The 15,042-nt window shown below is 40.2% G+C and overlaps 1 protein-coding gene across 2 annotated transcripts in view; it reads right to left on the minus strand.

Annotated features, from left to right (window-relative positions):
• Positions 1–14,600, minus strand: part of pomgnt1 (protein O-linked mannose N-acetylglucosaminyltransferase 1 (beta 1,2-)) — a 123,789-nt gene extending 109,189 nt beyond the window's left edge. The window contains exons 1-2 of one of the 2 annotated variants that reach the window (XM_039734806.1): positions 14,407–14,600; positions 1,748–1,947 (exon numbers count right to left, since the gene is read on the minus strand). In XM_039734806.1, the coding sequence (XP_039590740.1) occupies positions 1,748–1,867 (120 nt within the window). In that variant the 5' untranslated portion in view covers positions 1,868–1,947; positions 14,407–14,600. The remainder of the gene's footprint in view (positions 1–1,747; positions 1,948–14,406) is intronic. The other variant, XM_039734807.1, reaches the window with a different exon arrangement.
• Between the last annotated feature and the right edge of the window lie 442 nt (positions 14,601–15,042).

The raw sequence follows: 15,042 nt of genomic DNA on the forward strand, positions 1-15,042 counted from the left end.
CTCCTCATCTTTTCTGACTGTTTCTTCACTAGTTTTGCATTTGGCTACAGTCAGTGTCACTACTGGTAGCATGAGGCGATACCTGGACCCTACAGAGGTTGCACAGGTAGTCCAACTTCTCCAGGATGGCACATCAATACGTGTCATTGCCAGAAGGTTTGCTGTGTCTCCCTGCACAGTCTCAAGGGCATGGAGGAGATTCTAGGAGACAAGCAGTTACTCTAGGAGAGCTGGAGAGGGCCATAGAAGGTCCATGACCCATCAGCAGGACCAGTATCTGCTCCTTTGGGCAAGGAAGAAAAGGATGAGCACTGCCAGAGCCCTACAAAATGACTTCCAGCAGGCCACTGGTGTGAATGTCTCTGACCAAACAACCAGAAAGACTTCATGAGGGTGACCCAAGGGCCCCATGTCCTCTAATGGGCCCTGAGCTCACTGCCCAGCAGCATGCAGCTCGAATGGCATTCGCCATAGAATACCAGAATTGGCAGATGCACCACTGGTGCCCTGTGCTTTTTACAGATGAGAGCAGGTTCACTCTGAGCACGTGACAGAAGAGGAAGGGTCTGGAGAAGCCATGGAGAACATTATGCTGCCTGTAACATCATTCAGCATGAGCAGTTTGGTGGTGGGTTAATGATTGTCTGGGGAGGCATATCCATGGAGGGTCACACAGACCGCTACAGGCTTGACAAAGGTACCTTGGCTGCCATTAGGTATCAGGATGAAATCCTTAGACCCATTGTCAGACCCTATGCTGGTACAGTGGCTCCTGGTGCACGACAATTCCTGGCCTCATGTGGTGAGAGTATGCAGGCAGTTCCTGGAGGATGAAGGAATTGATACCATTGACTGGCCACCACACTTTCCTGACCTAAATCCAATAGAACACCTCTGGGACATTATGTTTTGGTCCATCCAATGCCACCAGGTTGCACCTCAGACTGTCCAGGAGCTCAGTGATGCCCTGGTCCAGATCTGGGAGGAGATCCCCCACAACACCATCTGTCATCTCATTAGAAGCATGCACCGATGTTGTCAGGCATGTATACAAGAACACAGGGGCCATACAAAGTGCTGCGTATAATTTGAGTTGCTGCAATTAAATTTTTGGCAAAATGGACTAGCCTGCCACATAATTTTTTCACTCTGATTTTTGGGGCGCCTTTGAATTCAGGGCTCTGTAGGTTGATCATTTTCATTTCCATCAAACGATGTGGCATCCTTTCGTTCCTAACACATTACCCAGTCTATATCAGTATAGATATCCAGGAGGATTTCTTTTTCCCATTGAGATATGATGTGTTTTCAAAGTGTTCCTTTAATTTTTTTGAGCAGTTTATATATTTATATATATATATATATATGTGTATATATATATATATATATATATATATATCCAGAATCAGCTGATACAGTAACACGATATCGATTTTGTGGTATCGACCCTAAAAAAAAAAAACCTAATCAGAGCATCCGTAATATTAATGGTAGGAAAAACACCGATAACTGTAAAATTACACACACATCAGAAAATAAAAGTTGGCTCCATGACAGACTCGCTCTTTGTTCCTGATCCCGGACAGCTCATCTTTCTCCTGATTGTGAACCCCAGAAAATTATAAGAATGAAAAAAAAAAAAAATTGAGGGTGCCTCAAAACCGTATGTACATTTTGCATATGAAACTGGCGACTTATCCCAACTAAACTTAACCCTCGACAAGACGGATAAGAGGAACACTTCTACCTGACAGAGCCTCCTGATGGATCTCTGGTTTGTCAGCTTGTACTTCCACGTCAGATACAGGCTGCGCTGTTGTCTAGGGATAAATGGCTTGGCTCGGGGGTTTGGTTTCCAGTTCTCCATGGCACAGTGAAAAAACACCTTTTAGTAAGCAGCAACCAAGTGTCACATAGTGTGGCTGGTCTCTCTTTGCATGATGGCACCTAAAAAAAAAAAGGCTTAAATAACTAAGAAGCGAGTCCCAATAAGCTGTTTGCATAGCCCACTACAAAACATGGCACAACAAGGAGTGTCCCCCATATTGCAAACTAATGGCACACCACTGAACAAAGCTTCTCAGCCTTTACTGCCAGGGAGGCCTGTGGCTGCTGGTTTTCAATCCATCTATCACTTAACATCATTTTTAATCAAACCACTTGTTGCTGATATCAGTGTTCATTCTAAAAACTGCTGGCTTTATATGTGAATTTTGTTTTGTTTTTTTTTTCAGAAATTCAACATCACGGGTCCAACTAACAGGAACATTCCAAGTAATGTGCCAGATTTACAGGACTTAAAGAGACTTTCCAAATTCACCTCTACTACTACTACTGAATGTCATTATTTGCAATTCCCCTCCATAAAGTTTGGGACAGTGACACATATTTTTTTCTTGATCCCCTACGCTTACAACTCAAACAATTGACACGTGATTAAAGAGCATATTGAAGACTTTCACTTAACACTAGAATTACCAAAGCCTACGAAAAAACTTTCTCTAAAGTTCTAAGAAAAAACTAAATCCATCCCACCGTAAATCTCTTCGCACCTCTCCGTCAGCGTCTTTTGTCTTGTAAATGTGTCGATAAGCAGCAAGCAGCCTGCTATTACATCCCCCACCACCACACAGTTTGCTCAGCTCAAGTCTGCTTACCGGCGTGTCAGTTGCTTAGAGTTGTATAGAGTGAGAAGTCAAGCAAAATGACACCTATTATAAATATTATATCATTATTTGGAACACATACATTTCATGTGTGTTCCGTGTCTACAACAATGGGATGACAGGAAATGCATAACTAAACAGTAACTAAAACAGAAACTTTTACCAAGTTATAGTAATAATGACGTGAAGTGTATAATGTGTGAAGACTTTAATCCAAATCTTCGTATATAAAATGCTACTGTGGCTGTCCGTTTGTCTGTCCAGGATTTTAAATCACCTGTATCATGCAAACCATTTGACCAATTCACCTGAAATTTAGAACACATATACTACGTGACCTCTACTGTCCACGTTCAGGGTGATATTTTTTATTACTATTTTTAGTTTTATTTTATTTATTGTAGAATCAACTCTCGGCAGTGACGTATGGCATAATCATTCTTGAGGCAGATTACGGACTTAAGTGCCAGCTTAAGTGAAAAATTAAGGAAAACGTACTACGTAATTGCCACACAAACACTGACAGTTTTAACGAGAAAAGATGCCAACGGAAGAAGAGAAGAAGCGGACGGCTAGGATGGAGAAAAGAAGAGCTGCTCAGGAAGCAGCAAGCGCATCAACCTCTGAGCAAAAGAATGCTAAACCTACAGAGAAAGAAGAGGAAAACTAGGAATGCTCAAGTCAAGTGTATTCACTGCACGTTATCGTGCAGTCCCGTTACTGGTATCAAATAAACACATGCGCATTTATTCAAGAAAATTACCAAAGTAAAAAACAAATCATTCATTATACATGTTGCGGTCTATGAGTGAAAATCCGAAACTGAAATGTCAATCGACAGAAAGTTAATATATCTTCTTGGATGGTGCAGAGGTAAGAACTGCTATCTTACAATCAAAAGGTTGCCGGTTCGAGTTTGGGTGCTCCACATTTTTGAGTAGTGAGCTGCTATTATTATTACTATGACATAATAAAAACATACATTTGATTTGTGTCTGTAACACCGGGTGTAAATTTTTGCTACTTGTAAAAGGGCTTGTATTACAGAGCAGCCTGAAAATCATGCTAGGTGCCTTGTGTGACATTTGGGACATGTGGCTTTGACTCAGAACTAGCTTTTTGTTATTACTTTAGGGGAAGAAAAAAATATTGAGATATATATCGAATATCGCCATTCAGCTAAAATATATGATTTTTGGTCCATATCGCCCAGCCCTACAACGTGCACTTGAATCACGATGACTGAATTGTTTGATTTGTAATTTTAAACAGTGGAGCAAAGGGCTAAATCAAAGAAAAAAAGGGGGTCTTTGCCCCAAAGAGTATGGAGGGCACTGTATACTTGGATGAAGCAGAGATGCGGTAACTGCTTAGATGATTTCCTGTTGCGACTTTTCAAGAAATCTCTCCGTGGACAGCGGTTTTTAAGTGATGAAGACGTCAAGGTGGCTGTGATGTCCTGGTTGGATAGTCAAACAGAAGATTTTATTTTCAAAGGGGTTAAAATCATTGCAGGAAAGGTAGATGACGTGTATGGAACTATCAGGGGACAAGGCCGACAAATAAAACAAACATTTCTTGAAAACTCTTTTCTTTCCTACCGAGGTTGATACTTTATTGGACGCCCCTCATAAATAAATAACTATTGTTCAGATATTTCAAAATAAACTTAACGAGTGCCCTGAGAAGAAGCATTGAAATGCCAGATAGCAGTAGGCAGAAAAGACCCCTAGAGGCGCTTCTAACCTCACTTAGCTAAAAGTGCGCCACGAGAGTGCCACCTGGAGGAGATGGAGGGGATTTTCCAATTTTGCCACCATCCTCTTTTCTGCAACAGCTTCTAGAGTGCCCAGGCATCCTGCTGGCATAGGACAGTTTTTGCAGAAATTGAGTCCCATTAAAAAAAAATGGGACAGCAGTCCGATTTAACAGGCAAAACCCCCTGTGGCCCACCCAACAGCGGCGGGTTCGACTTGTGGATTAAAGGGCACATCACTGGGGCAGAATAAAAATAAATAAATAAATATTGAAGGGGCCTAGCTGGAAGTTATACTAATAAAAAAATATACAGGTTAAGCACTTAAAATTACGAACAGGCTGATCATCATTTAAGCATTAATTACCCGTTTACGCGATAATGCAAGCCCCGTACCCTACAGGCTATCGAAAGCAAGTTCAGATAAAAGAAGTCATCACTTTTTTTTTATGAATTTATATGGAAACGTAATAGGGTGATGGGGAAGGAAAAAATTACATTTATCAACAGAGAAGGCTTGAAATTAAAACAAAGGTGACAAAGGTTTAAAAAAGTGCCGTTTTCCTAATGAAAAGAAACAAGCTAATCATTCAAAATTATGAACAGGCCGATCATAGATGCGAAGTGCAAAAACAGATCTGCAAAATACGGGAGCTTTACAAAGCACGACTGGAGGAATTCGGAGCCAAAATTAGTGCGGGTAAAACAACACAACTTTTCTTTTACAATCAAATGTCAGCATTTGCTGTTGAATAAAACTTTTTAAAAATAATTTCAAATTACGCTCGAAATGCAAGGTTTGATCTGAAAGCCCTATCGGTCAGACACGCTGCATAAATTATAGCCTTTGTGATTTGTTAATTGCGTTATTTCAAATCGCGATTCCGATTTCATATCAGTTAGTCGTTCAGCCCTACTGCAAGCAAACATTTTTGCAACCATCTAAAATCGAGCCACATCGTTCATTATGGTGAGAGTGCATGAAAGATAAGTCATCAGCACCAAGTCCCCGTAGCTTTTGGTGCGCGACACAGATAAGCATTAATTACCAGTTTAAGCAAAAACGCGGGTTCGTACCCAACTATCGAAAGCAAATACAGTCATATGAAAAAGTTTAGGAACCCCTCTTAATTCTCTTTGGATTTTGTTTAGCATTGGCTGAGTTTTCAAAGTAGCAACTTCCTTTTAATATACGACTTGCCTTATGGACACAGTCGTATTTCAGAAATGACATTAAGTTTATTGGATTAACAGAAAATATGCAATATGCATCATAACAAAATTAGACAGGTGCATAAATGTGGGCACCCCAACAGAGATAGGACATCAATACTTAGTTGAGCCTCCTTTTGAAAATCTAACAGCCTCTAGACGCCTCCTATAGCTTTTGATGAGTGTCTGGATTCTGAATGGAGGTATTTCTGACCATTCTTCATACAAAATCTCTCCAGTTCAGTTCAAATTGATGGCTGCCGAGCATGGACAGCCTGCTTCAAATCATCCCATAGATTTACGATGATATTCAAGTCAGAGGACTGTGACGGCCATTCCAGAACATTGTACTTCTCCCGCTGCATGAATGCCTTTGTAGATTTCCAACTGTGTTTTGGGTCATTGTCTTGTTGGAATATCCAACCCCTGCGTAACTTCAACTTTGTGACTGATGCTTGAACATTATCCTGAAGAATCTGCTGATATTGGGTTGAATTCATCAGACCATTGACTTTAACAAGGACCACAATCCCTGAACTAGCCACACAGCTCCACAGCAAAATGTGGGGCATCCAACAAATTTGACAGTAGGTAGCAGGTGTTTTTCTTGGAATGCGGTGTTCTTCTTCCGCCATGCAAAGCGCTTTTTGTTCTGACCAAGTAACTCAATTTTTGTGTCATCAGTCCAAAGCACTTTGTTCCAAAATAAATCTGTCTTGTCTAAATGAGCATTGGCATACAACAAGCGACTCTGTTTGTGGCGTGAGTGCAGAGAGGGCTTCTTTGTGCAAATTGTTCTGAATTGTAGAACGATGTACAGATACACCATCTGCAGTGAGATGTTCTTGCAGGTCTTTGGAGGTGACCTGTGGGTTGTCTGTAACCATTCTCACAATCCTGCCCATGTGCCGCTCCTGCATTTTTCTTGGCCTGCCCGACCTGGTTAAACAGCAACTGTGCCTGTGGCCTTCCATTTCCTGATTCCATTCCTTACAATTGAAACTGGCAGTTTAAACCTCTGAGATGGCTTTTTGTAGCCTTCCCCTAAACCAGGAGACTCAACAATCTTTGTTTTTTAGATCTTTTGAGAGTTGCTTTGAGGAACCCATGCTGTTTGTCACTCTTCAGAGGAGAGTCAAAGGGAAGGAATCACAACTTGCAATTGACCACCTTAAATTACTTTTACCACTTGTGATTGGACACTCCTGTCTATGAAGTTCAAGGCTTAACGAGCTCATCCAACCAAGTAATCAGCGTTGAGCAGTGACAGGCATTCAAATCAGCAAAATGACAAGGGTAAATAAAATACAGACACAGTGAAGAAAAAAACGTGTATATCGAAAATAAAGTCAACATGCCGACTTTATTTTTGACACTTCCACTTAAATCTTAACATTTATGTTGACTTTATTTTGTCATTAAAAGTAGAACGTCATAAACTTCAAAGGCAGCGATCACAACACAGAATACATTAATTTCATGATATTCCTGCTCCATGAACATTTAGAAAGTTAAGATAAATACTTGATAAAATTTTCATGATGAAATCCATTAAAGCATGTACTAAACACAAGGGGGCATGGTGGCGTGGAGGTTGCACTGCTGCCTTGCAATAAGGAGGTCCCAGGTGTCCCCTGCCTTGAGTTTGCATGTTTTTCTGGTGGGTTTACTTGGCGTGCTTCAGTTTCCTTTCAAAGTTATGTAGGCAGTGGGATTTTGTTCTGTTAAATTGCCCCTAGCGTATGTGTTGCTCGTATTCACCCTGTGATGAGCTGGCACCCCGTTCAGGATTTGTTCCTGACTCACACACAATGCTTGCTGGGATGGGCACAACCCTAAATGGATGTATAACGAAAATTTTTCAAAGTTCTGTACACTCCGTGTTCTGAGTTTATATCTAGTTTTACTTCCACAAAGTCATTTATCGTGTGGTGATTGGTTATGTGGCGAAAGAAAAAGGAAGGATAGGAACTGGGGTTTTGGTACGTCAGATAGAGACAGCACACATGCAATCAGTCTGCTCACAAGAGCATCCATTGAATTCTGTGTTCGTGTCTCCGACCACCAGATCATGAATCAGTGGCGGTTTTAGGCATGGGCGACCGGGGCAGCCGCCCGGGGCGGCATTTTTTCATGACACGTGGGGCGTACACGAACTTGGAGGAAAAAAATCATCTGTGCCGCTAAGCGGTTTCTATTATCTATGATACCTGCGCCGCCCTGCTGCTGAAGGAGCCGCACAGAAGCTGAGCGAGCGGAGAGGAGAGGAGATGAGGGGAGGTGGGGGGTTGGGGGGGAGGAGGCGCAGAGTACAGTTCACCTCTCCCAAATGAAGCGGACAAGGAGGGGGGCTAAACTATGTCAGTGACACCTGACTTTCTTACAAATAACGCACATTTCATTCAAAATATTTTAAACACAGACCAATAATTGGCACATTTGTATTTATTTATTTAATTGTGTGAAATGGCTAATAAAAATAGGTAATAAAAAACGATTATGATGTGGAGGTGAATTGGTTTAGTCTTGACTTCTGGTCGTGAGTGACAGCGTTGGGGGATGATGGGAAATCTGTTGATTGCCGATTACTTAGTAAACACAGCGATGGAGAGAAAAAGGCCAAAGCTGTCAGGTGCCCAATTTAGGAAAAAAAGAAAAGATGATGAGGAGAAACGGGCAAAAGATAAAGGTATGCAACAATATTCTCTCTGTATGATTAAGGTATTCATGTCATTGTGTTAATTAGTGGTATAACGTTAACTCTTACTTTGTTAGCCTTCTTGCTTATGATGCATGCTATGCTTACCTTGCTAAAAAAAAAAAACACAGTAAAAGCCTAATATATAAAACCATCACAGAAATTCTAATGGTTTCTATTAAATACCATTGTGAACCATTAACTTTTTTCCAGTGAAACTATTACAAAATTCCTTATTGTAGTGTGTTTTGGGCACTTTTCCAATAGGATTTACCATCCCACCCACCCATAGAATCCATCATATACCAGCAGACACTGTTATACTTACCATTAAAACCAATACAATTCCCATTATAACCATTAAATCCATTACATTTTCTGTTATTTTTGGGCAGGGTTCTATTGTTTTTCAGCAGTGTATACAACACGAGATCTAATTAAATTTAACCACAAAATTATGCTTTGCAACAAAACTGTTGCAAGTACAGTTATTATTTATTTCCATTGTTTGTGTTGGCTACTGTAAATAGCCAGTGTAATTTACATATGTGTAGATCGTGTAAAAGACAAACATTTTCCATTTGCTATAACTCTGTTACGTGACAAAGCATATCATTTGAGGCAGTAAATTAACCAAGGAGCTAATTGTTCCTCCCTTAGATTAAATTATATTGTATACATGTTAGGGCATGTTTATTTAAATTTGCAATTTTTAAGAGTAATATTGTAGCCAACAGTCTTTTGATGTCAATTTCAACTGTGTCCTGTTTTGGGGCACTTCTAAAATATTTTGGAGCATCCTCTGCCACTTGTCAGGATGAGCCACCTACTAATGAATGTGGAAGCTGTTTTGAAACAAAAAAGGCTTGAGGTCCACAAAGCGCCATTTCTCATATGAATCACATGATGAGCCTTTCAGTGATGCCCTTAGGAAGTTGGAGATTGGATTCTTCAATGTTGTTCTTGATGCAGCCCTGTCAGCCATCGGAGAGATTGACCACATTGGAAAATGTGGAAAACAAATTTGGGGTTTTGACAAATTTCCCTAGTCTTGCAGATGAGGAGCTGGCAGAGCAGTGCAATGCACTAGGTACCCCACTGCACTTCGAAGGGCATTCTGATTTGGACAGTAGAGAGCTTTTTCAGGAAATCAAGAACTTCCCTCACCTGCCATCAAAAACCATGAGCCTCCTTGAGCTTATCACTTTCATGCATGATAAGGATCTATCTGAGATCTACCCCAACTTTTGGACTGCTCTCAGGATTGCACTTACCCTGCCAGAGACTGTGGCTCAAGCAGAGAGGAGCTTTTCCAAACTGAAGTTAAACATACCTGAGGTCAACCATGTCTCAGGAATGGCTCACTGGCCTTGCTGTCATAAGCATTAATCATTCAGTAGGGGAGCATATCTCATATGATGCCATTATTGATGACTTTGCATCTAGAAAGGCCAGAAATGTCAGATTTTAGTTTCAGTTTGTGTTTTCTCTTCTGCAGTGAAATAATTTAATTTTCTTTAGTGTGATTTATTCTATATTTATTTGTATATTATTCTTAATAATTTAAAATATTTTTTCTTAAATAATATTGGTTTGTACAGAGTATAATTAAGTTATGAGCAGTTTATTTATTTATTTATTTTTTGCAAAAATTGGTCTGTTACGGAATGACGGAATTACTACAATAAAACGTGTGGTGTGTACAAAATGTGTAGTTTTGTCAAGTTATTTTTTTTTTGGGGAGGGGGGCGCCGGGAGGGAGTCTCGCCCGGGGAGCAATTTAATGTAGAACCGCCACTGTCATGAATCCAACATTTACACATTAGTTCAGTTAAACCACTGCGATACCCATTCATACATCTAGCTTTTGGGGCCTCGCCACACCTGCCAACTTCTCTGCACTGAACGTACATTTGGGGACCCCTTACTGTGAGGGAGCAGAACTACCGTCACCCCACCGTGCCCCTCCATGTTTAATAAATGGTTTAATGCAATTCATCATGAAAATGATATCAAGTATTTATATTAGCATAAACAGCGAGAATAAAGTGGAAATGTTGAGAATAAATTGGAAATGTTGACTTTATTCTCGACATAAATAGTGCGAATAAAGTGGAAATGTCGAGAATAAATTGGAAATGTCGACTTTAATCTCGACATAAACAGCGAGAATAAAGTGGAAATGTCGAGAATAAATTGGAAATGTCGACTTTAATCTCGACATAAACAGCGAGAATAAAGTGGAAATGTCGAGAATAAATTGGAAATGTCGACTTTAATCTCGACATAAACAGCGAGAATAAAGTGGAAATGTCGAGAATGAATTGGAAATGTCGACTTTAATCTCGACATAGATTTTTTTTCTCTTCACTGTGTCCGAACTTTTTTTTTTTCTTCTCCATGGCCCTAATACGCTTCTGTAAATTTATCAAAAAAAACAAGGCTTGAATTGACGATAAAGGTTTAAAAAAATAAAAGACCAACATGCCTCCAGGACAACAGATACGTCATCCATCTACTCGTGCAAGATGCACTGCCTTTGCTTTATTTCAGAACGAAAGAGATCTGAAACAAAGGTCGCATAATGCAACTGAACTCATTTGTGGCTAAGTGGAACTATGCATGCATGAGACTAACACTTTATTTTATTCCTGAGAAATCACAGACTGTACAGACAGACAGTACATACAGACTGGTACTAGTTCTAGGTAGTTCATACAGACTGGTACTAGTTCTAGGTAGTTCATACAGACTGGTACTAGTTCTAGGTAGTTCTGTTAGTTGAAATTCATAATCATAACTATAACATCAAAGGGAATAATTATCAATTATTTCTTTTGCCATAATAGTGCAGCCCTAACATGGGGTAAGGAAAACTATACAACCACTTGAAGACCAGTTTGGAAAGATGTCATCATTTGCTACTCAGAAAACCAGACCACCCAGGCCCACTGCTGAAAGTTCAACCTAAAAACCGGATCTGGTCAGACATGGACTGGAGACTCTCAGAAAATAAGATGCAAGAACTGCCTTATAAAAATATAACCAGCTGATTAAGTAATGGACTGGACACAAGAAAGACAGCGGCACAATTTTGGCCACCTTTTAGCACAGGAATCACAATTTTTGAAAGTTGGAGTTTTTTTTAACCAACAACACCCCCTACCCACCCACAATATGACCTGAAATGAGAGATATTCAACCTCTAGATAGTAAACATCTTGAAAAACTCAAACTATGCAGATTTTCAGTTTCCTGTGTGGCACCGGGGAAAAAGTGAACAGCATTTTTACACAGATATTACGCTTTAAAAATATTATTTGATTTTAAATCTGAGTAGTGCTGTTTACACTAACATAAATATGAAGTTTGAAATTCATAAAATCAGAAATAAGTAAATAGTAATTATATAAAGACCCGAGTATTCTAATCATATGGTTAATGGGTTGGTAGATATATATATATTAAAAAAAAAAAAATAGGTTATTTCAAGTGTTACTTTATATAAGAAAGTCCAGAGTGGAACAAAAGTGAAGTAAGAAAAAGGAGGATCCAAACAACTTTTGGAAGTTTTTTCTTATAAAAATGGAGATCATCTTGAAGACAGAAAGGAAGGTCTGCTTCGGCGTCATCACCGCTAAACTACTGTTAAGAATATAACTTTTTATACTGCTTATATTTAGTTTTTTTAATCTTTGAACTTTATTCTTGTGCTGTAATAAACACCCTAAACATGTTTAATATGAATCTAGTCTAGATTCTTAAATTCTTACATGTTCAGGTGTGGGTGGTACTAATTTAGGGGTTTCATGGAAGAGCTATGCAGGGTTAGAGATGTCACATAGAGGTCTGGGTGAGAAAGGCCAGCAACGAGTTACCAAACCTTATAAAGTCTCAACAGCAGCTGCAAGTATCAGAGATCTGGAACTGCAGGGTGAACCTTAAGAGCCTGAGGTCACCACTGCCTGCCTCCACATCTCTCACCCCTTAGCATGGAATTGTAAGAGTTGAATTTGAACCCTGGTCCGATGTGCACCTAGCATGTGCCGAGTCTCATATTCTTCTGATCTTATGCTTAAAGGCTGAAGGTATTACTTCAGTAAGGTATATGTTCTTTTGTCTTGCTCGGGCTGGGTTTCTTGTTGATGGCAAACTTAGGAAGCATATGGTTCAGAATGAAAATGAACATGCATCCTGTGCACAGAGTGTACTTTTAACACTCCTAAAAGAGTCACGTTCTCCTAAACTCCTAAGCTGGCAGGACTATTAATCAACTGAGTGGACGCGACTAAATGTGGTTATTTAAGGTATCAACGTTTGTCGTGTCCCATTAGCAACTGGGTGTAACCAATCATGCTGAAAGTTTTCCGATTATGTAATAAATTACTTGGAACTGTGATCTAATCAATCTTCTTCTTCTGGCTGCTCCAGCGGATCATCTTCTTCCATATCTTCCTGTCCTTGTCATCTTGCTCTGTCACACCCATCACCTGCATGTCCCCTCTCACCATATCCGTAAACCTTCTCCTAGACCTTCCTGATCTCTTACCTGTCAACTCTATCCTTCGCACCCTTTCTCCCAGTCTACCCAGCATCTCTCCTCTGCACATGTCCAAACCAACGCAATCTCGCCTCTCTGACTTTGTCTCCCAACCGTCCAACCGGAGCTGACCCTCTAATGTCCTCATTTCTGATCCTGTCCATCCTCGTTACACCCAATGCAAATCTTAGCACTCTGTCACCTCCAGCTCTGTCTCCTGTGCCACCGTCTCCAGCCCATATAACATAGCTGGTCTCACTACCGTCCTGTAGACCTTCCCTTTCACATTTGCCGATACCCGTCGGTCACTAATCACTCCTGACACTCTTCACACTCGCACTCTCTTTTTCACTTCTCTTCCACAATCCCGTTACTCTGTATTGTTCATCCCAAGTATTTAAATTCATCCACCTTGGCCAACTCTACTTCCTGCAATCTCGCCGTTCCAGTGATCAATGAACTGTTTAAGTATAGCACAGAGGACACTCTTTTCCTTTGTAACACTTGCCAATAAGATATGGATTTGTTGCCTCTTGCAAGATTTAGATAAAGAATAATGATTGACACTGTCTAACTGCCTGCATTTATTGCCTGTATGGGACACCCCTGGGGTGCCCATTAAATTTCTTCCACAGGATAGGGCGGAATAACCTGGTAATCCAACCAGACTCTGATCTAGACAGCTACAATACCCAATTGTCAAATCACACGTGTATGTCCTTACATTGACTAATTAACTTATTACACACATAATATACATAACCATTAAAATATACTATTTATATGTTATGAACGTACATATTCATATTTAAAAGAGTTCTGTTTGCCTCTCTTGTATTCTATTTTCTTATACAGTACGTAGTCTAACAGTTTAGAAACAAAGCTTTAATGTGACAAATAAAATCTCACTTGACACCACTTAAGCTAGGGCCAGTGCCAACTTCAAGCTAGCCTGCTCTGAGGGCATTTCAGTCCGTCTGTGTTCTGGAATAGGACTGGCATCCCTTCAAGGGTTTGTAATTTTAAAAATTAAAATGGGATTTGAAAACGGTGAGATAGTTGGTTACAGGTGGCTATGATGCTAGGCAGTAAACCGGAAGGTCTAAGCGTCTCCTTTCTCTCAAGTAACTCCGAGTGCGTCTCTTATACAAGCGCTTCGTTTGCTTTTGGTTTGTAAACGTCTCTGTATAAGAATGAAAGTTGGATCAAAACTAAACCGGATGTAACGTAAGCTACTGTGACACTGAAGAAATGTCCCTCTCACATCATCCACTGACCGGCCGAGCGGGTTTCCCACAATATGGCAGCATTGAAGGAACAAAGACGGAAGTTTCCCGAATATTTATTATCCAACACTGAACGAATAAACACGGAAGGTACGCGAATATTTCATGTCATAACTAATGACTTAGTGAAACATTTAATCAGCCAAACAACACCGCCCCCCAACCATTGGTAGCTCAAGCTCTACTGTGCTCTGTTCTCATTCTAAAATCCACCGCCTGCACACACCGCAGCACGACGTGACACTTACTTTGATCCTTACTCCGTCGAAGCCGCTACCGGATAAATGTTGACCCTATCAATTCAGCTCCGTCGTCTTCTTCTTCTTCTTCTTTGAATCTATGGCAACTCGGATTCCCAGTTTCAGCTCCGTCGTTAGCCTCCCTCCATCTTGGCTCCTGCACAACAATGTCGCAGTATGGTGACGTCACTTCTGATGAACATGCGCTTCCGGCGAATAAAGTGATGTTCAAATATCTGGCGCGTATATTCAAGTTAATGATGGGAACTCCGGCTCTTTTCAAAGCTTCGGCTGTTTTGGATCGGCTCCCTTTAAAGAGCCGGCTCTTACGGCTCCCAAATGGCTCTTCGTTTAGTATCACTTGGATGCTTATATTTTAGCCTAATTAAGCAATTATGAATGGTTTGTGTATAAGCAATTTCTTATTCATTGTTTTCAGACATTACCTATTTTTATGCATTTTTTCCATTACTAAAATACACCGTTACTATTTAAAATTTTAATACAAGCTTTAAATGAACAACTTAACACAAAACTTCAGCAAACAAATAAAGGCCAATCTCAACAACAACATGACTCTTTGAATAAAAGTTTTAGGCCAGGAACATACATGGGGTTTAAGGCCTGTACAAAAGTTGTAAATCC

The sequence above is a fragment of the Polypterus senegalus genome, chromosome 14, assembly GCF_016835505.1.
Source record: "Polypterus senegalus isolate Bchr_013 chromosome 14, ASM1683550v1, whole genome shotgun sequence".
Taxonomy (NCBI): domain Eukaryota; kingdom Metazoa; phylum Chordata; class Cladistia; order Polypteriformes; family Polypteridae; genus Polypterus; species Polypterus senegalus.